This window comes from Bos mutus, chromosome X (genome assembly GCF_027580195.1).
Source record: "Bos mutus isolate GX-2022 chromosome X, NWIPB_WYAK_1.1, whole genome shotgun sequence".
In the NCBI taxonomy this organism is placed as follows: domain Eukaryota; kingdom Metazoa; phylum Chordata; class Mammalia; order Artiodactyla; family Bovidae; genus Bos; species Bos mutus.
Window position 1 is genome coordinate 6605667 of NC_091646.1, and position 20520 is coordinate 6626186.

The following is a 20520-nucleotide window of genomic DNA, read 5'->3' on the forward strand; positions in this document are numbered from 1 at the left end:
TAAAAGTTCATATTAGAAGTCAGTAAAGTAGACTGTGTGGGAACACAGACCACATGGATTAGGGTCCCAGCTCCACCACTTGCTGGATGTGTCCCTCTGGGGGAAATTCTGTACCTGTCCGTGGGGATGATAATGATGTTTTTCTCTATAAGAAAGTTGTGAGGACTAAATGAGATAATATATTTTAAAAAGATCACTTACTTAGCAGGACTTCTCCAGCGATCCAATGATTACAACTCTGCCTTCCAATGCAGGGGATGTGGGTTTGATCCCTGGTTGGGAAACTATCTATCCCACATGCCCCAGAACACAGCCAAAAAAAAAAATCACTTAGCAAAGTACGTGACTCATAAGTGCTCAATGAATTAGAGGAGGAGAAACAGCAGCAGCACTAGCTGTAGTATTTGACCTTCCATTCACAGAATAGAAAATTAAACAGATCATTTACAGAACCAAGATTTTTTCAAAGAGCCAAGAAGTTTGGAACTGCTATAGAAACTGTATAATCTTCCCTTTTGTCCTTTGTGCATAGGTGGACCTTCTCAGAGAGCCATGCAAATACTTGTAGATGAGTTTGATGGCGTGTAGCAAGCATATGCTCCAGAGATGGCTCTTAATCTGCTGTGACCTTCACAGAATGTTTTATCTGCCTAATGCTGATATGAAAAGCTCTATCTAGATCACTTAAAGCATGTTTATGCTAGTCATTGAATGGTGCCCCAAATCCTTCATTTTCTTTCTACTTTCAAGAAGGGTCTCACTGACTGTGGAGCTAAGGTTGGGATGTAGTATGAGTGTCATACATCTGTGACTTTGAGATGTAGAGGTTTTAGATCATCTTCCAGCTTTGAAATCAGGAGGTAAAAGAGCAGCTCATTCAGTGGATGGCCATTCTACGTGGGTCAATTTCACACAAAAAATTTAATATGAAAGTACATAAGTAGGAAGACATAGTTTATCTAGGTCAACACGAAGGATATGACTCTCCCAAGACAAAAGAAAGGCCCCCAGGTAAGTGGAAAATCAAAAGGAAAGAAGTTATGAGGCTGATATATTCATAATAAGAAAGACAGCAGTGTCCTAGGATTTTTGAAGCAAGCTTAGTCTGTGAGTTGCTTTGTCTTTTTCTTTTTTTATCAAGATATTCAGGTTCCAAAGCATGTCAATCAATTTGAAAAATTCAAATGTGTAAAAACCCAAATTTAACAAAATTATAAACTGAGAGAAGCTTTACAGTAAAATTCTCCACAGAGTTCCTTTAAATATCAATCATTTCCCTTCTCCAAATTCATTCAAACTCTTTTTTTTTAAACTGCACTTTAATTCTCTTAGGTAAAATCATAACCGGGGTAGAATAAGCTATTACCTGAGATATTTGCATTATTGCTCCCTCCAAAGTGAACACGTGGTTGTTTACATAAGAAATAAAGAACAGCAGGCCAACATCTTCAACTCCAGCACAGCCAAATTCTGCTGAAATGTCTGCACACAAGCAAATAGCCAGAGTTGTCAGAGCCCTTAAAATAAAAGTCAAGTACCGTGCTCAATGCTATATCGAAAACATAATTTATCCCATAAATAAAACTCCCTTAGCAGTGTCCTCTTTCCACACAAAGGACAATGGCATGTTAGCTCTTATTAAAACTATTAAGCACCAGAGGGAAAGCATCTTCAAAATTCAGAGAGAGTCACAAGATGCAAAGCTTGCAAACTACTTTTGAACCACTCAGTCTTACACACATTTTGCCTGGCAGGCGCCATGACCTGAAATAAACCTGAAACTCTCTAAGATGCAGAAATATTTGGTTGGCAAATTCAGTGGTGAGTATCTAGGGCTTATATGGCCAACACCTTGGACCGAGTCCCAATGTGAGCCTATTGGCCTATCGTTCAGACTTTATCTTTAAAAGTAGACTTACAAAAAAATTAAAAAAATAAAAGTAGACTTACTCTCTATTAACTTTGGGAGGGGAAAGTGCCTGAATCAGTGCCAACACATCTTTATTAAATGGAAGCACAATTCAAAGAGAAAGTTCTGTTGGCTGTCATCAGTAGTGTCATCCTTTCATGCAAAAGTTAGTATATTTGCAAAAGTGAACACGTGAGGTTATAAAACAAGGGTCCCCAACATCCGAGATCTAATGCCTGATGATCTGAGGTGGAGCTGATGTCATAATAATAGAAATAAATACACAATGAATGTAATGTTCTTGAATCATCCAGAAACCATCCCCCTCCCTGCAGTCCATGGAAAATTTGTTTTCCATGAAACCAGTCCCGGCACCAAAATGACTGGGAACGACTGGTATAATACACTTACAAAGAGGCCGCACCTGCTGAGAGATGTTTTTCTTGAGATGCATCAGCCGACTAGGTGTGCATTTGGGCCACCTCAGAATACATTCCCATTCCAAATCAAGGGGAAAAGGATTCTGAAGGAACAATCCCAATTTCTGACAAGGATACAGCAAGAGAGAATATAAAAGATATTTAGTAGTAAATGCCCAATGTATTATTATTTATAAGTAAATTCTAAGCACACAGGAAATATTGTCATGGGCCCACTTTATGAACCGTTCAGTACGAACTGTGTCTTCAAAAGATGTATGGGAGAGTAGAATGATCCATCATGAAATCATCCTCAAAAATCACAAGAGTGAGAAGCTTTTCAGCAACAAGGGCATCAACATGGCAGTTCCTGAGAGTCAGAGAAGCCCTGGTTAAAGTCAGTCACAACCAACTTCATTCAAGTCCACACACAGTGGGTTTATTTTATGTAGATATTTTCTGGAAATGGCAGGTTCACAGACCAGGAGATAAACCAAGGATGCTAGTGACTAAGAAATTCTCTCAGTACCAGAGTCTTTGCTGGTTCTGGCTCAATTTTACTAGTTTTCTATGACCAGTGTCCTGCAGTGGGTATTGCTCTTCCTCTGTCCTTGTATATGAGCTGATGCTGTGAATATCTCTAAAGATCCAGTCAGAAAAACAGAAAGCACATTAGTCATTTTAACAGAAAGAAATTGAATAGAGGGAATGGGCTGCACAGGTGTTAGGGGGTTGCAAAACAAGAGAGAGAATACCTGCAGCCACCACCTCTAGGGCTGTGGAAACAGAGGAAGGGGTTGAAATTGTCAGAACCAAGAGGGCTATATGTGTGCGTGCTAAGTCATTTCAGTCATGTCTGACTCTTTGCAACCCCATGGATTGTAGCCCACCAGGCTCCTCTCTCCATGGGATTCTCCAGGCAAGAATACTGAGATGGGGGAGGACTTGATCCATTGAAGTGGTACCTACTCCTCTGAGAAGAGGATGCCACTGCTTTGGGCTGCTTCTGGTCACTCTGAGGGCGTGTGATGAGGCTGATGTGAGTATGGAAAGTGCAGCCAGTTACTGCCGCTCAGTAGGAAGGGCTACAGTTACAGCAGAATTCCTTTAGCTCCCACATTGGCAGGATCTATCAAAAAGCCAGCTGGGGGAAAAAAAAAGAAAAGAAATGGAGTTTGCAGAGTCCCAATCCCAGTATCACAGAGCAGTGCCGTTAAAGGGGTGAGTCTGGGGCTGCAAGCTGATCGCTCACTAGCACACTGTGCAATGAGGTGTTAGATTTCCATGTCATTGTTCCTGCTGGAGTCACTCAGATGTGGCTACAGTTTGGAGGAAACATTAATTAGAGTGGACTGTTTGCCACAGAGGATTTCATCATTGCTGGGAATCCATAAGAAGCCGTTATGGGGAGTCCTCAACCAGAGCTGCTCAATGTGTTTGTGAGAGTGACTGACTCCCCTCTTGTTGAAGCTCGGGTCATCACTATTTTTTGCTTTTGTTCAGGCTCAAGTCTGTAGCCTGTCTGCTTCCTTAAATGATTCTGTACACATGGTAAGCGGTCAGGTGGCCAGTCTCCAGAGTTCTGGAAGCATGAGCCTGAGCTGGGCCATCTGTTGAAGACGTGCTGTTTTGTATTACACACAGGGAAGTGGTGGGCAAAACCCGGAAGCGCACTGGAGGCCTAATGAAAATAAGACCAGTTAAATCTTTCTTCTAAATGTTCATTAGGCCATCTGTTCTTATTAGTGTCCTTATCATTTGGAAACATTACCGAGTTAAGATGAGACACAATCTGTGGAATTCTAGTCTAACTTGAAATGAACTTTTGAGTAGAGCAATCATGACTTGTGATATTTCTCTTCCCCTTTAGAACCCTGCCCACTTCTAAACATTGCCATGGTGAAATGTTTTAATAGTTCCTTCCTGAAATATTATACCGGAAAGCAGGGTTAGCAGTAGCTACAGAAATGAAAACATAATCTCCGAGTGGCTGATCAATGAAATCAGGCCATTTCATAAAAGCCATGCAGTCATACTTCTGGCCTGTAAATTGCTTTAGGTGCCAAAGGGAATTGGAAGCTTGGTCTATCCTGTCGAGCCAATTCTATAATATTAACAACCTGCAACAGACAAGTTTCTGCAACTGCTCAACAGGAAGAAATGCTACAGAATGATTCCAGGGGCTTCTTCAAAGTCCCTGGGCCCTACAGGTAGGCAAAGCCTTGGCTCTCAGGAGGATGTAAGCCCTACCTCCACTGTATGAAGACCTACAGCGGTCTTCTCCGTACTCTAAATTCTCTCTGAATGCATGGTCTTATCACCTGGTCTCACGGGGGATTTCATGTTACCTTGGACTGTTCTCTGGTTGTCTCCCCTTCAATGTGTGTATCTCCCACAGTGCTGAATATATAGTGGGAATTTAAGATGAAAAAGTGAAAGCATTAGTCACTCAGTCCATGTCCAACTCTTTGTAACCCCATGGACTGTAGCCCGCCAGGCTCCTCTATCCATGGGATTTCCCAGGCAAGAATACTGGAGTGGATAGCCATTCCCTTCTCCAGGGAATCTTCCCAATCCACGGATTGAACCCAGGTCTCCTGCACTGCAGGGCAGATTCTTTACCATCTGAGCCACCAGGGAGTTTAAGATACATATAGGGAATTCCCTGACAATCCAGTGGTTAAGACTTTGCCTTCCAATGCGAACTGACTTCCAATGTCAGTTTGATCCCTGGCGGAGGAGCTAAGATCCCACATGCCTCACAGTCAAGAAACCAAAGCATAAAACAGAAGCCATATTGTGATAGATTCAATAAAGCCTTTAAAAGTGGTCCATATCCCAAAAAGTTATTTTTTGATAACAACAACAACAAAAGAAATACATATAAAATTGAATTGAAATAAAAACTCACACACACACACACACACAAAAACGGTAAAGCTTTCACGTTCCTCTCCCCACTCACAGAAGTGCTGAAGGGGTTAAGTTCTTTGACTCTAATGATAAAACCCAAGAAACAGAGAGATACAAATAGTAAATTGGCAAGTAGCATCATGTACAATATGTTCTTGTTACAATAACAATCAAATTTACAAACAAATTAGCTGTGGAGTCTGAAGGACATTCTGTAGTTTTCACACTGGGCCTTCATCTCCTGCTGATAGATGACTTTGACTGTAAATTGAAAACTGGAAGTGGTTAAACATTTTGTGTATTCACAAGTGCCATTTCTAAAATTGAGGCTTCAGAGAGGAGATGCAAGAAAGGGTGACGGAAACTCAGAGCAATTATGCCTGTTATTAAGATGAGGTAGTGGCAATTACACAGCAGACTCATACAGAGTGTGCATGTGCTGATTGCTCTGAGGGAGCCTCTAAGAACAAACTTTTATAGCACCCATCAGGCCTTGGGTCTCTAGAGGAAGGAGAGATTTTTCAGGCACTCTGTCAGTGTGCTTTTGGACTGAGCTCATGGCCACAGGAACCATCTTGGAAGAGATATGTACTTTTTTCTTAATAAGTGTGAATGAAACTCTCATGTAACAGAGTGGTTTCATTCACTCTTTCCTATTCTCAAGCTCTTTTTGTGTCAGGACCCCTCGACCCTTCTAAAAATTGCTGGAGACTTCAAAGAGGTTTTCTCTGTGTGGGTTTTATCTATTAATATTTATCTTATTAGAAATTAAAAGTGTAAATTTTTTAAACATAAAGCTATAGTAGCCTCAGGCATCTTCCAGAAAACTCCACTGTATACTCATAAGAAAGTACAAAAAGCAAATAGTATTAAGAACAGTTTTGACTTCACAGACCTCCTTGGAAGACTCTCAGGGATCCTCGAAGTCTGTGGACCAAAGTAGAAATATTTCCTCAATTCTAAGACACCATGTATTCTAAGACATGGCATCAATTCGATAACTTTACGTAGTAAGGAGAGATACTCCATTAAATGTATGTATTTATTATAAGACACAACCTCATTTCAGAAAACTTAAAATTTAAGATTGAGGGAATATGGCCATTCCCATTAACCTCAGTGGGTCTCTGGAAACCCAGATTCACTAACTCAAACATGTTGATGAAAGTTGGTTTTTCTTAGAGCTTATTTGTGTTTTACAATTTCTAAAATGCTTTCATGGACTGAAAATGTTACAGTTAGTGAGGCACTAATGTTTTCCTTCAACAAGCATTTGCCAACTGTAATACCAAATACTGGAAATACAAATATGAATGAGTCCTCATTCCTGTGCTTGACGACTCACAGCCCTAATAGAAAACAAAGGAAGGCAAACAAGTATTTATGGTATAATGGAGAAGCATTGGATCTGAATGAGTCACAGAACTGGAGGAACAGCTTGAAATACCCGAAGATGGAGCTCTGGGTACACAGGAAGGCTTGAGGTTAATCACCAAGTTAGTCATCCTCATAACAAAGGGCTGCCCTAGTGGGCTTTGGCTCTGGTGTCAGCCACTTTCGGGGCATTAATTTATGTCAATTTAATTTAATTTTGCAAACACTGGTCATCTATCACAGAGATGTAAACCTAGAAATTTGCTAGACCAGTTTGACCAGTAGCGCCAGACACAAACAAAGCCTAACAGAGCATTTTCTTGGTTGTGATTGGATTCAGCTGAGAAGAACAGAATGTCGCACACACACACCCCCGCCCCCTGCCACACACACACACACGCACGCACACACACACACACAACTGTGACATAAGCAAGATAGCAGCCAGACTTGATCCACAGTCCAGGACTGGGTGGTAGTTCTATGAGGTCATCTGGGACCCAGGCTCCTAGAATTCTGCCCCGCCATCTTGGTGCATGCCTTTCATTTTCATGGCCACCTCATGGTCTAAGACATCTGCTAAAATTACCACCGCTTATATCCATACTGCATGCTGGAAGAAAGGGCAAAAGGGGCTCATTCCGGTTGGGTCAGCTCTCCTTAGGCAGCATCAACTTAAAAGTGTGGCTACTTTCTCACCTTGTCTTATATCTTATTGCCTTGAACTTAATCACATGGCTACAGCTAATTGCAAATAAGGCTAGGATGTCTTCTGTTCTAGACAGCAGTGTGCCCAAATTTGAAGATTAGATATATACTACTAAGGAGGAAAGGCTTCCCTGGTGGCTCAGTGGTAAAGAATCCACCATCAATGCAGGAGCCGCAGGAGACTCAGTTTCGATCCCTGGATCAGAAAGATCCATTGGAGGAGGAAAACGGCAACCCACTCCAGTATTCTTGCCTGGAGAATCCCATGGACAGAGGAGCCTGGTGGGCCACAGTCCATAGGATGGCAAAGAGTCGACCATGACTAAAGAGACTTAGCATGCACACAGGCACTAAGGAGGAAAGAGTGAAATAATGGTAGGGTAGCCCTAGAACTGGTAGTCTCTGCCACAGCATCTTAGTAACCACAAATTCAACACTTTGTTTTGACCCTGATACTGTCTAAGCTTCTTCAAATTTATAAAAGTCATCTAGAGAAAGTTTGGTTTGGGGAGTTGGAAAGCACATGTTGTTTCAGAGTGGTGGCTCTCGTTGATCTTCCTTTTAAAAAGTGGAAATTGGGACTTCCCTGGTGGTCCAGTGTTTAAGACACAGCTCTCCCAATGCAGGGGCCCCAGGTTCCATCCCTGATCAGGGAACTAGATCCCACATGCCACAACTAAGATCAAAGATGCCATGTGCTACAGCTAACACCTGGCACAGTCAAATAAGTAAATTTAAAAAATAATTAATAAATAAAAGTGGAAATTATTACAATATGAAATATACCAGGTCTGCTTTGGAATTTTTTTGTTTGTTTTGCTTTGCTTTTTTTCCTCAACTTCCAAAATGTTCTTGAAACATTGGGGTAGATGTGATTTAATCTATAGGTTCTGCAGCAAAGATCAGTCCAGCTGTAACTCTTGATTAGATTAATCCTGGCTATGCATCTGCCATGAGTGATGTGACTTAAGTGTCAGTTTTTCTGATTAGGCAGCCACGGACACAGACCAAGCTGAGACATCTGACCAAAGGTTGAGGGGTTCCTCAAACTCTCCAGCCGTTATTCAGAGAAACACAAGAATGTGAATATGAGATAATGGAAAATAATTTGCCAGTGGACAAGTCCATGTAGACTTGGTGTATTTCATCTTCTAATAATTTCCACTTTTTAAAAGCAAGATCAATAAGGGCCATCACTCTCAAAGGTGTCATCATGCCTTCCAATTGCAGAAAGCCAAACTTTCTCCAGACGGTTTTTTCCCTCTTTTATAATTTTGAAGAAGCTCAGACAGTATCAGTGTCAAGAAATGAGAAGGCCATTTGAAAACTGACAAAAAGTGATGCTAACAATCTGGAGTTGTCAGCTTTTAGAAGCATGGGGAAATCTAACATGGAGCTGGCAGCACACCTGGTGGAGAGCATCACGTCCCATCACTGCATCTTCCCCAGGGTTGGTGCACTACAGAAATGATCATCATACGCTTCCTGGAAACTCCTGCTGAAGAGGCCTCGGAGATCAGAAGCAAACAGTTGTTTTTTAAATGAGCCATAAGGCTGGAAATGTACAAAAGGAAAGAGATGAGAAGTGTCCTGTTTAGGACAGGGAGACAGGGCCATTTGAGATACAGCTGGTTTCTTCAGCACAGTTGAACTTGGGGAAAAGAAGTTATTAGCACTTGGTAGCAATGGCAAAATATAGTAACAGTCATGATATGTTTCTCAGGCTCTTCCATGAAAGTTAATTTCGTAAAATAATGGAATGTAACAGAAGCAGTCTACTGCTCTATGTCACTAACACCCTGTACCTATTGGAGAACAAAGGAAATGAAGTCAGCCAAAAATTGTCAACTTCATGAGGGCAGGGCCTAGTTTGTCTTGGTTAGAACCGGCTCCCTAGTGCCTGGCATAATGCCTAAAATGGGATAGAGACCTATTTGGGGCAAAAGAAAGGAAAATATATAAGTAGCATATTCTAACACTTGGAACTGTACCAAGAGTACTGTTACAAATAACAGTAGGGATTCTAAGTAATAAGCTAAAATATTAGCCATGAAACTGGCTGACAAATATATGTGAAATAATATATCCCAATATAAGCCAAATGTTTCTTGGAGGATGCATGGCTTAAAAGGATTCCCAAGCAATGGAATAAATGAACAAGGAGGAAATGGTTGGTGACAGAAAAGCAAGGGAAACCTTGAAAGAGCATAACAAAGTGACTGCACTTAAGAGTTTATGAGAGAGACTTCCCTGATGGTCCAGTAGTTAAGACTCCATGCTTTCAGTGCAGGGGGTGCACGTTTGATCCCTGGTTGGGGAACTAGGATATCCCACATGCCCCATGGTGAAGCCAAAAAAAGACAAAGAGAGAAACTTCATGAGATAGCCAAGGAAGACAACATTGAGGTAGTCTTAACAGGAATGTGAAGAAATACAGGCATGTTCCGTAATAAAAAGTAGCTTTTTGCAGAGCTCTTTCTGTGTATCAGGCAGTGTGCTTAGTGCTTTATGTAGATTTTTTAGTATAGTTTCTATAATAAGTTTTTGAGAAGATATTACTATCCCCAATTTCTAGATGACAAAACTGAAGCTCAGACAAGTTACCTGATTTGCTCCAGGGTCACAGAGCTAGAAAATAACAGAATTTTGAACCCAGGAAATCTTACCTCCAAAACCTGAGCTCCTAACCACTTTCTTCTACCACATCTGAGTCCTTTTCTAGGGAGAGAGTATAGAGCTTCAATTAGACTCTCAAAGGGCTTTGTAAATACAAAAAAGCATGAGATACAGTAAAGCCAACTCTAAGCACCATGAGGGCAGGGACTGTGCCTGAATCAGCACTCAGATATTTGTGAGGGGTTTGGGTGGCATATTAAAAAGCAGAGACATTACTTTGCCAACAAAGGTCCATCTAGTCAAGGCTATGGTTTTTCCAGTAGTCCTGTATGGATGTGAGAGTTGGACTGTGAAGAAAGCTGAGCGCCGAAAAATTGAACTTTTTGAACTGTGGTGTTGGAGAAGACTCTTGAAAGTCCCTTGGACTGCAAGGAGATCCAACCAGTCCATTCTAAAGGAGATCAGTCCTGGGTGTTCACTGGAAGGACTGATGCTGAAGCTGAAACTCCAGTACTTTGGCCACCTCATGCGAAGAGTTGACTCATTGGAAAAGACCCTGATGCTGGGAGGGATTGGGGGCAGGAGGAGAAGGGGACGACAGAGGATGAGATGGCTAGATGGCATCACTGACTCGATGGACACGAGTTTGGGTGAATTCCGGGAGTTGGTGATGGGCAGGGAGGCCTAGCATGCTGCAATTCATGGGGTCGCAAAGAGTCGGACACAACTGAGTGACTGAACTGAACTGAACTGGGTGGATGGATGACTACATTAATGTGTGAGGGTACTGGTGATGATCTGGCCTCCAAATTGGTTCTCGTTCATCACTCTGGTATCCCTCCAGCGTGCCCCCTGAACTGCAGCCTAAGTGATCTCTCTAAAGCCCTAGTCTGACCATATGAACCCTCGACTTAAAAGATCGTCATTGATACCTCAATACCCACAGTTCAAGTCTAAAGTCCTTAGCATACACAGTCCTTCATGCTTAGTGCAGTGGTTCTCAACAAGGACAGTTTCCCCCTCAGGGGACATTTGTTAATATCTGGAGACATTTTGGTTATCACAAGTCAGGGGAAGATGCTAGTTGCATTTAGTGAATAAAGACCAGAGACGCTGCTTAACCCTAACCCTAACCCTAACCCTAACCCTATCTTATACAGTACAGGACAGCCCCAAAAACAAAGATTTATCTGGCCACAAAAGACAATAGTGCCCCAGGGGAGAGACTTAAAATTAGTCCTTGGAAACATGTGAACTTCATTTGCCACTGCTGCTGCTGCTGCTAAGTCGCTTCAGTCGTGTCCGACTCTGTGCTACCCCATAGATGGCAGCCCACCAGACTCCCCCATCCCTGGGATTCTCCAGGCAAGAACACTGGAGTGGGTTGCCATTTCCTTCTCAATGCATGACAGTGAAAAGTGAAAGGGAAGTCTCTCAGTCGCGTCTGACTGCTAGCAACCCCATGGACTGCAGCCCACCAGGCTCCTCCGTCCATGGGATTCTCCAGGCAAGAGTACTGGAGTGGGGTGCCATCACCTTCTCCTCATTTGCCACTACTACCTACCCTATTTCATGTTCCAGCAATCCCAGGCTGTGGAGAACACCCCACTCCCATATGGTTTCGTGCTTTTTCTCAGTACCTTTGCTTCATCCTTCAAGATGTTTACAAAATATTTATTTGGCTGCTCCAGATATTAATTGTGGCACATGGAATCTTCAATCTTTATTGCAGCATGTGGCATCTTTAGCATGAGGGATCTAGTTCCCTAACCAGAGATCAAACCCAGGCCCCCTGCCTTGGGAGCTCAGAATCTTAGCCACTGGACCATCAGGGAGGTCCCATCCTTTAAGACTAAGTTTACATTCTCTTCTATTAATAGCAGTATTGCCCCAAACTTCCTCCTATGTGTTCGCATGTCACCCTAGGGATGTGTTTTTTGTGGCAATTAACCGCGTTATATTGACATGACCTGTTTCTGTATCTACCTTCCGTCACTTGAACTGTGAACTAATCAAGGGCAGGGACCTTTTTTATTTACCTTTATAATAGTGCTTGACACTGAGCAGGCACCCACAAAGCCTTGAACTGAAAGAAAACAAATGAGAAAGAGGAAGATAAATCACTCAATTACTAGTGAGCTTTGACCTTCTCAGCAAAAAAAAAAGAAAGAAAAGGTTGAAATCAACCTTTAGAGTAAAGAGAGGGCCAGACTTGGTGAGAAGAACATGAAGAAACATGTCCATTCTTCTAGGTAAGAAATCAGAAAGCAGAAAGGCTAAGAGCCGACATCTGAAAATGGGGATATTGATAGTTTCTTTCTCAAGTTATTACTCTAAGCATATAAAGTAATAATCCATGTAAAGAACCTGACACATAGGAAGCACTCAATAAACAGTAGTTACTTTTATTAAAGGCTCAGATGAGTGGGCCTGTAATTTTATAGATGTTATTGATTAGGACCATTTCAAAGGAAGGGGCAGCACCTATTTATATTTTAAAAGTAGGTCAATTTAAAGAAAAATATGAAGTCAATAGTAGTACAAGTAGTGGACGGCTAAGGTAGAATTCATGAACCTGTGATGTGCACAAGTGAAGTCTGGGAAGCAGAGCTGAAAGGGAACTATATTGTATGGTAACTGGACTAGATCCCTAAAGGTTTGTGACTTTGAAACCACTTTTCATGTTAACACCATTTCCTGTCCCTTACTTTGTCCAGACCCTGGGCTGAGTATCTTACATCCCCATCTCAATCAATCCACACAATCTCTCTAAAAGGTAGGTAGACTATCATTAGCTTCTTTTTCTTGTGGCAGATGAAGAAACTAGAGACTCATAGGAGATAACCTCATTTGCCAGGATTACACACTAATATGCCTGGAGAATCCTCAGGACAGAGGAGCCTGGTGGGCTACAGTCCATAGGGTCACAAAAAGTCAGACACAACTGAGCAACTGAGCATGTACACTTGGGCAAGAACCAGCCTTGAAACTGTTAAGGAGACCCCCAGTTAACTAATTATGGCCTGTGTCTACAGTGTGGGGTGAAGTTTATAACTGAAGAATTTTCTAGTTTGGTCTAATCGCAGGCTCATATTCAGATATTACTGTTACACATGGATTTTCCCCTATAAGAGCATGCTGCTTTATAAACTACCACTTGGGTCAAACTTAGCTTGCTCTTTAAGCCAACCGTGGTACTGACTGACCTGAGAGCCAAGTGCCTTCAAGGCAAATTTTCATTTAGCAGAGGAAGACATGGTGTTGTCAAGGCTTGACATCCAGACCGAGGGCTCCTTTCTGCTCAGGGTTATTTCTCAGGGAAGGTTGTTGGGAGATGGGCATATTCCACCAGCTGGCGGCTACACCAGTGACCTTTACTGCTAGTTTAGCTTAAATACATTTTGACATTTCAAACAAATTAATGTATTTTTACAAGGTGGAGCAATGACCACAAATTAGGCCAAATGGTTTGCCTGCAAGCTGGGTCACAATGCAAAGATCCCAGAACCTCATGACTGTCCCTACAGCTCTTTCTGTTGCTAACACCCCCAAAGAAATGTTTCTTTCTGTCCACTTGGACAAATGCCAACAGCCGTCAGGGGTGAACCTTAGCCCCACCTCAGTAGTGTGTAATTCTGGGGTTTCTCTGCAACTAACAGATGCTAATTCTGACTGCCGGAGTCAGTGCAAAGACTCCATCCCCTAGTTAGGTTGTATATTGTGGAAATGCCTTGGTACAAACCACCAGTTCCTTGAAAAAATTACCCGGAAACGGGAGTATTTAACATGAGAAAGATATAAAAGGAACTAACACCCTAAGAGAGGTGAAAAGGTTCAGTTTCTGAAAACACAGGCCCCAGACTACTAAGTAGCCACACATCTTTCATCTGAGGAGATTTCAGAGACTAGCTGCCCAGCCAAATCAAATGGGAATTAAAGGGATTCTGTGTAGCTGGTACAGAAAGTGTCTCAGAAGCACAAACGCCACTTTAGTCACAGGAAACTGCCAGAGGGAGGCTTATTTGATGGAACAAAAAACAAACAGAGTAGCTGGTGTATTTTTGAGGTGATATTAAACCTAATAAACATGACACCAATAGTGTTGACTTAAATCAGATGGGGCGAGTTGGAGAATTTAACAGCTCATCTTCCAACTACCAGCCTTTATTTCAGAGGCGGCCTTGACAGCAGAGAACAGAGTCCAAAACGTGTCCTGTCTGACTTCTGCCAGGTGTGTGCTGTCCCTGGCCTCTGCCCTGGCCTCAGCTCTTGGAGTGGGGATAATTAGAACGTCATTTCTGCCAGCATTGTTTTTTCTGGGTCGCTGACTTCAGACTTGGTCCAAATAGGAGTGTTGGACTGAAATAAATTCATTTCCTCTTCCTCAGCCAACGCCAGCTTATTTCCTGGGGGACCATGCTCCATAGGCCCAGCGCACGCAAACAGCTTCTGTACCAGCCTGATGCTGTATATGGAGGTCCAGAGTGGGGGCCCACGGAGGAAGTGCCCCATATCCCTCTTCTCCCTCTTAGTTGACAGGGCATTGACATGCAAGGGCCTCAGACAGACGTGCGGAGGAACACATCACAGCAAACTGCTCTGGGAGCTGTTAAGGCTGATGTTTAATGTTTATCCAATGGCCTCAGTCTGAAAGGCTCTGTAAAACATGCATAACACAAGCTCAGCTTTATACTCCATTAGCATTCAAATTCCTAGCTGCCCAGAGGCATATGGTATTGACCAGAGAAGGCCAGCCCATGTCGAGACTGAGGGCACATACAGACAGGAGCACAGGTTGAGGCTTCTGGGTGTCTAGGGGAGACACTCAGACACAGGGGTCAGAGAGCCCCAGGTGGTGCAAGAGGGGAGGTCAGAGACAACCTTTGTCTTCTTTACAATGTCACCAGTTGCCCTCCAATAAGATACAGAATTAGAGGGAGATTTATCTCAGACTGGCCTTTGTCCACTTCATTACTGAGTGGAAGGCCTCTTCCAACTGGGAAATAGTTGGCCTCAGAATGCGATGACAGCCCGTATCTTGTTTTCAGACTTTCAGATTCAGTGAAAAAAAACAAAGCTTTCCTGGGACTTTCACTCAAGGCAGAAAGAAGAGCAGTACATCACTGCTACTATCTTGGCCAGGAATGGGGCCCACTTATGGCCTTGTCTAGCCATAAGACAAGAGAAATAAAGTACAGAATAAGTGAGTGGTGGAGTTGAGAGTGCACATAGCATAACGTCGTTCTCTGAGAAGTGCCCAGTGGTGAACAACAGCTGGTGGGGAAATGCCAGGGTAGGCACTGGGCTGACTCCTGTGTCGAAAAAGGAACTAGGGTAGATCTGCGTTTGCTTGCCTGTGTGTCCCCAGTGCCCAGCACACCAGACCTCCCACACACACACACACATACACACTAGTCCTTTTGCTTCTAACTCCAGTGCCCAGCACACCAGACCACCCCCCACACACACACACACTCACACACACACACACACATACATACTAGTCCTTTTGCTTCTAACTCCAGTGCCCAGCACACCAGACCACCCCCCCACACACACACACACACTCACACACACACACACACACATACACACTAGTCCTTTTGCTTCTAACTCCAGTGCCCAGCACACCAGACCACCCGACACACACACTCACACACACGCACTCACACACACACACACATACACACACCAGTCCTCTTGCTCCTAACTCCTTGATGTGTCTCAGGCTCCTGCAGTGGTGCAGGTGAGGGATGACGGTGGCCTGAATTAGGTTGGCAACAGTGGGGATGGGGAGAAGTAGATGAATTTGAGATGCAGTAAGGAGACCGTACTCTGAAAAGGGTCTTTCTGGAATTATAGGGATAAAATAATTCACAGTATGTTGGAAATCCATAAATGGTAAATGTGTTTACCAGAACATTTAATCAACTGTCCTTCCCAGCTTTGCCAGATAATACCAACATTGCTGGAATTCAAGAGACGGGGCTGTTGCAGGCAGTGGGAGACCAATAAGCCAATTTTTCTTTCAAGATAAAACTGCCCCAGAAAGATATTGTAACCTAATGGTGTGTGTTCTGTTCTTTTTGCAGGTGCGATTAGAGTGGCCAACAGACCTTGCAGTCAATCCCATGGACAATTCATTGTATGTCTTGGATAACAACATTGTGCTGCAAATTTCTGAGAACCGGCGAGTGCGGATCATTGCAGGGCGCCCCATTCACTGCCAGGTGCCAGGCATCGATCATTTCTTGGTCAGCAAGGTAGCAATTCACTCCACTCTAGAGTCGGCAAGGGCCATCAGCGTCTCCCACAGCGGGCTGCTCTTCATAGCTGAAACAGATGAGAGGAAAGTAAACCGCATTCAGCAAGTTACCACCAATGGGGAGATCTCCATCATAGCTGGGGCCCCCACCGACTGTGACTGCAAAATTGACCCCAACTGTGACTGTTTTTCAGGTATGACCTTTTTAGCAATTCACTGGCTCCCCTTCTCTGTTATCAAAAGAAAAATGGGCATCGGAAAAGTCAAAAAAAGAACAAAAGTAGTCCTTGTAAACATTGGTATGAGGCAGTGGAGAAAGCAATGGATTGGCGGTCAGACAGCTTAGTACCTGGTCCTGGCTCTGCAATTGGGTCACTGAGGGACGCTACGAAAGCCATAAAACCTCTTCATGACTCATTCCACCTGCTAAGTAGAGTGATCACGTGTCTCAGTTACATCACCTCACTGTTTTGAAGATAAACTAGTATAATAAAAGTTCGGGTGCTCAAGAAGTTAGGACCACTATCCAAATGTGACATCCCCATATTTTTTGTACTTTAGAGAAAGGATAGCTAGGTAAAACCTACACTTACTGATTTGGGTAAGGAAAAAATACTTCTACTAAGTGACTGGTTTCCAGATTAATAATGCGAGCTACTTGAAACCCAAAGGGACTAGGAGCAGACTGCTTTGGGGGTCCGTGGACAAAATTAAATCTCACAATGGAGGGTTCTCAAGACATCAGTCTTCTACTTACATTGTTTTTTTAATCCAAAATTTTTTCATAACCAATAGTGCCCTTTACTTCCAATTGATAAGGAGGTGGGGAGCAGAAAGAGCCTTTGCACCAAAACACAGAGTGGATATTTCAGATAGTAAACAGTCCTGTAAATGTCGATAGATGTATTTATTGCTGGAATGTGGAAATCCCTCCGTGCAACATGCAGCCCTATTAAACTGCTCATCTGGGCCCAAATGGTTCTTTTAACCTTTGTCTTTCCTTGGGACAGAGGAGTCAGGAGTGAGCAACTTGGTCGATAGGACTTTTAATCAATATTTCCAGTGTTTTCCTGGACAATTAGTTTTATAGTTATTTTGCTAATTGGCATCTTTCTTTCAAGGCAAAACTGGAATATTTATTCTGGTTATCAAATTTGATGTTCTGAGTCATTGTTGCACTTACAGACTTACTGTGCTTTGACAAAGTGACAATGAGAATTAACAAAAGAAAGGTTCTCTGGGCAGAGAAGGAATGGAAAGCCCTGACATAGATCCTATGAGCATGGACAGGCATAAGTCTCATGGATTTCCAGCCAGATTTGGGGTGGCTGTTATTATTTGCTGTTTTTGTATCCAGCAATACAACAGATACAGAACAGCAGGATTGAAGATTTCACAAAATTGGTGTTCACTGACAGCATTGCATCTTCTGTTCATCTTCAGTGGTGCTGACTCAAAAATTGTGAATAATGGACTTCAAATATCCAATTGGGGCACATGGAGAATGTTGGTTCACTGATTGTTCCCTTTAAAATTATTCTTGGCAGGGGGGTAAATTCTTTTTTTTTCTTTAAGTTTAATTTTTAATTGGAGGAAAATTGCTTTACAATGTTGTATAAAATGATTCTTGCTATATAGACATTTTTTGTATTTGGTATGTTTCTAAAGTGCTGTGACAACAGCTATTACAGTCAGGGTCTTCCTTTCACAGGTGATGGTGGCTACGCCAAAGATGCCAAGATGAAAGCCCCTTCCTCCTTAGCGGTGTCACCTGATGGTACTCTCTATGTGGCAGACCTTGGGAACGTTCGAATTCGTACCATTAGCAGGAACCAAGCCCACTTAAATGACATGAATCTTTATGAGATTGCCTCACCTGCTGATCAGGAGCTCTATCAGTTCACCGTCAATGGAACCCACCTGCACACCTTGAACCTGATAACGAGAGACTATGTGTACAATTTCACCTACAACGCTGAAGGCGACTTGGGTGCTATTACCAGCAGCAATGGCAACTCCGTGCATATTCGCCGAGACGCAAGTGGAATGCCCCTTTGGCTTGTGGTGCCCGGCGGGCAGGTGTACTGGCTGACCATAAGCAGCAACGGAGTCCTGAAAAGAGTGTCAGCTCAAGGCTACAATCTGGCCTTGATGACCTATCCAGGGAACACAGGGCTCCTGGCTACCAAAAGTAACGAAAATGGATGGACAACTGTTTATGAGTAAGTTTCTAATTCTCAACATGGGCTCTTTTAGGTTTGTATTTGAAATTGTATTACAGTGGGAAAATGACTTAGTAATTGCTGGGTGTTGCATGCTATTTTCTCCTAACAACCACAATTAAAAAAATAAAAAGTCAAGGAGAAAATTTTAACCCATCTCCTAGGGTTCAAACCCATTTCTCCAGGGCACTTTTGCAGAGCATAATAATAAAAACATAGGCTGAATGAAAAATCAAGCATGGCACTGCAGGAGACAAGAATGAGGTGGAAGTCCATGTACTCAGAAAAATGTACAGCATTGCTGGGAAAACAAGAGAAATTTTCGTTTAAATAACAAAACTAGAAAGTAGTTCTAAAGTAGCAAAGGAACAGTGTAGTTTAACTGGTATTTATTGATCCCTGCGGGGTTTAATGAATGAATGAATGAATGTGTGCCCAGCCCAGTCCAGCCCAACTCAGTGTAAAATTGCTGTGGGAACTAGGAACAGTGTGCCGTGAAAGCTTGTGTGAAGTGATGTGGGACAAATGCTCAAACTGGAGAGGCTGCTTCTGGGACAAGTGGAATCAAAACTCCAGTACAGGCTTGCACCACCCCCTCCCCGAGTTTCCCCACATAAGGCAGACTCCAGCACATTTGGGCATTCACAGACCAGGTCTATGATAATTTTAATGGGGAATTTACATAAGGTGTGTCTGAGGGCAGGCTACTAGGAGGTGTCCTGATGGAAACAGACCATTGTCCTTGACTGTTAAGGCGGGGCAACCTTGTTTGAATGTCAACCTGTTTAGAAAGCTAGTTTGTGAACAGTCAGCAAGCGTCGTTCCCACGAAGGGAATTGCTGACATTCTAACCAATTTGCCAAGTGAAAAGAATTGGTGGAGCTGAACCCGGAGCCTGAAATGACATTCAAGTTGAGGAATGTGAGAAGCAAAGATATGCAATATGAGGAATCATGAGGACATGTTAAGTGGCTCCTCTGTCCATGGGATTCTCCAGGCAAGAATACTGGAGTGGGTTGCCATGCCCTCCTCCAAGGGACCTTCCCAACCCAGGGATTGAACCTGGGTCTTTTATGTCTCCTGCATCGGCAGGTGAGTTCTTCACCACTAGCACCACCTGGGAAGGATATAGAAATGTGGGAAGAATTGGTCCAGTCCCATGAAAGCCTCCAGAGGAAAGGGACAGAACAATTGGTCTTCAAATTTTGGATCATATCCCAAAGAAATGCCACTTGTACAAAAGAGCTGGACAGCTATTTTAGTTTCACTTAGAAAAATATATTCACTTGTTTCTGTTGCAGGTGTTCCTCTATTTCTTGAAAAATTTCTCTTACATCTTAATAAGAGTAATTAAATCTACTGTTCACTGAGGCATTACTATGTGCCAGCTCCTAGGCTAGGTGATTACATATTTTCTTTGATCCCCAAAATGACAACGTGGGATCCATGCTCCTGTGATGCCTATTTTATTGATGAAGAAACTGAGACCCAGAATGGTGAACTTGTCCTTATTCACACAGATGTTCAGGATTCAAACTCCAACTGTCTGACTCAAGAGCCCACATTCTAAAATATACTACCCTTAAGAAAGATAAACATTCTAATGAGGGATTTTTTTGAAAAAAAAGTCACACAAGATCACACTGCAGCTGAAATTAAACAAACAAGTATCTTAAAAGCTACTGGTTAAATTCAGTTAAGCAACCAGAAATGGCAGAATTATTAACTAGTTTTCAAAATAACCAGTTCAACCATTCACTTATTTATCAAATCACTTTGTATGTTTGAACTGTATGCAGTTTTATTTATTTATACTTCAGTAAAACTAGAGACAAAAAAAAGAACACAAAGTAGCCAGTTTAACTGTTCATTTCTTTATGCAACAAATATTTGCTGAGCACCTGGCATATACCTGGTGCTGAGGATAGAGCCATGAGCAAGACAGATACCAATCCCTACCTCCACAGCACTTACATTGTACAGAACTTCAGATGATGGTAAGTTCTGTGAAGGAAATAAAGCAGGGTAAGGGGGAATCAAGATGTGGGGGCAGAAGGGGGTTTTATTTTAGGTTGGGTATCAGAAAAAGTGAAA

The 20520-nt window shown here is 42.7% G+C and overlaps 1 protein-coding gene across 1 annotated transcript in view; it reads left to right on the forward strand.

Annotated features, from left to right (window-relative positions):
• LOC102276527 (teneurin-1) overlaps window positions 1–20520 on the forward strand; it is a 413260-nt gene that overhangs the window by 355390 nt on the left and 37350 nt on the right. Inside the window, exons 19-20 of the mRNA XM_070365791.1 lie at window positions 16032–16398; window positions 17916–18426. Of these exons, the coding sequence (XP_070221892.1) occupies window positions 16032–16398; window positions 17916–18426 (878 nt within the window). The remainder of the gene's footprint in view (window positions 1–16031; window positions 16399–17915; window positions 18427–20520) is intronic.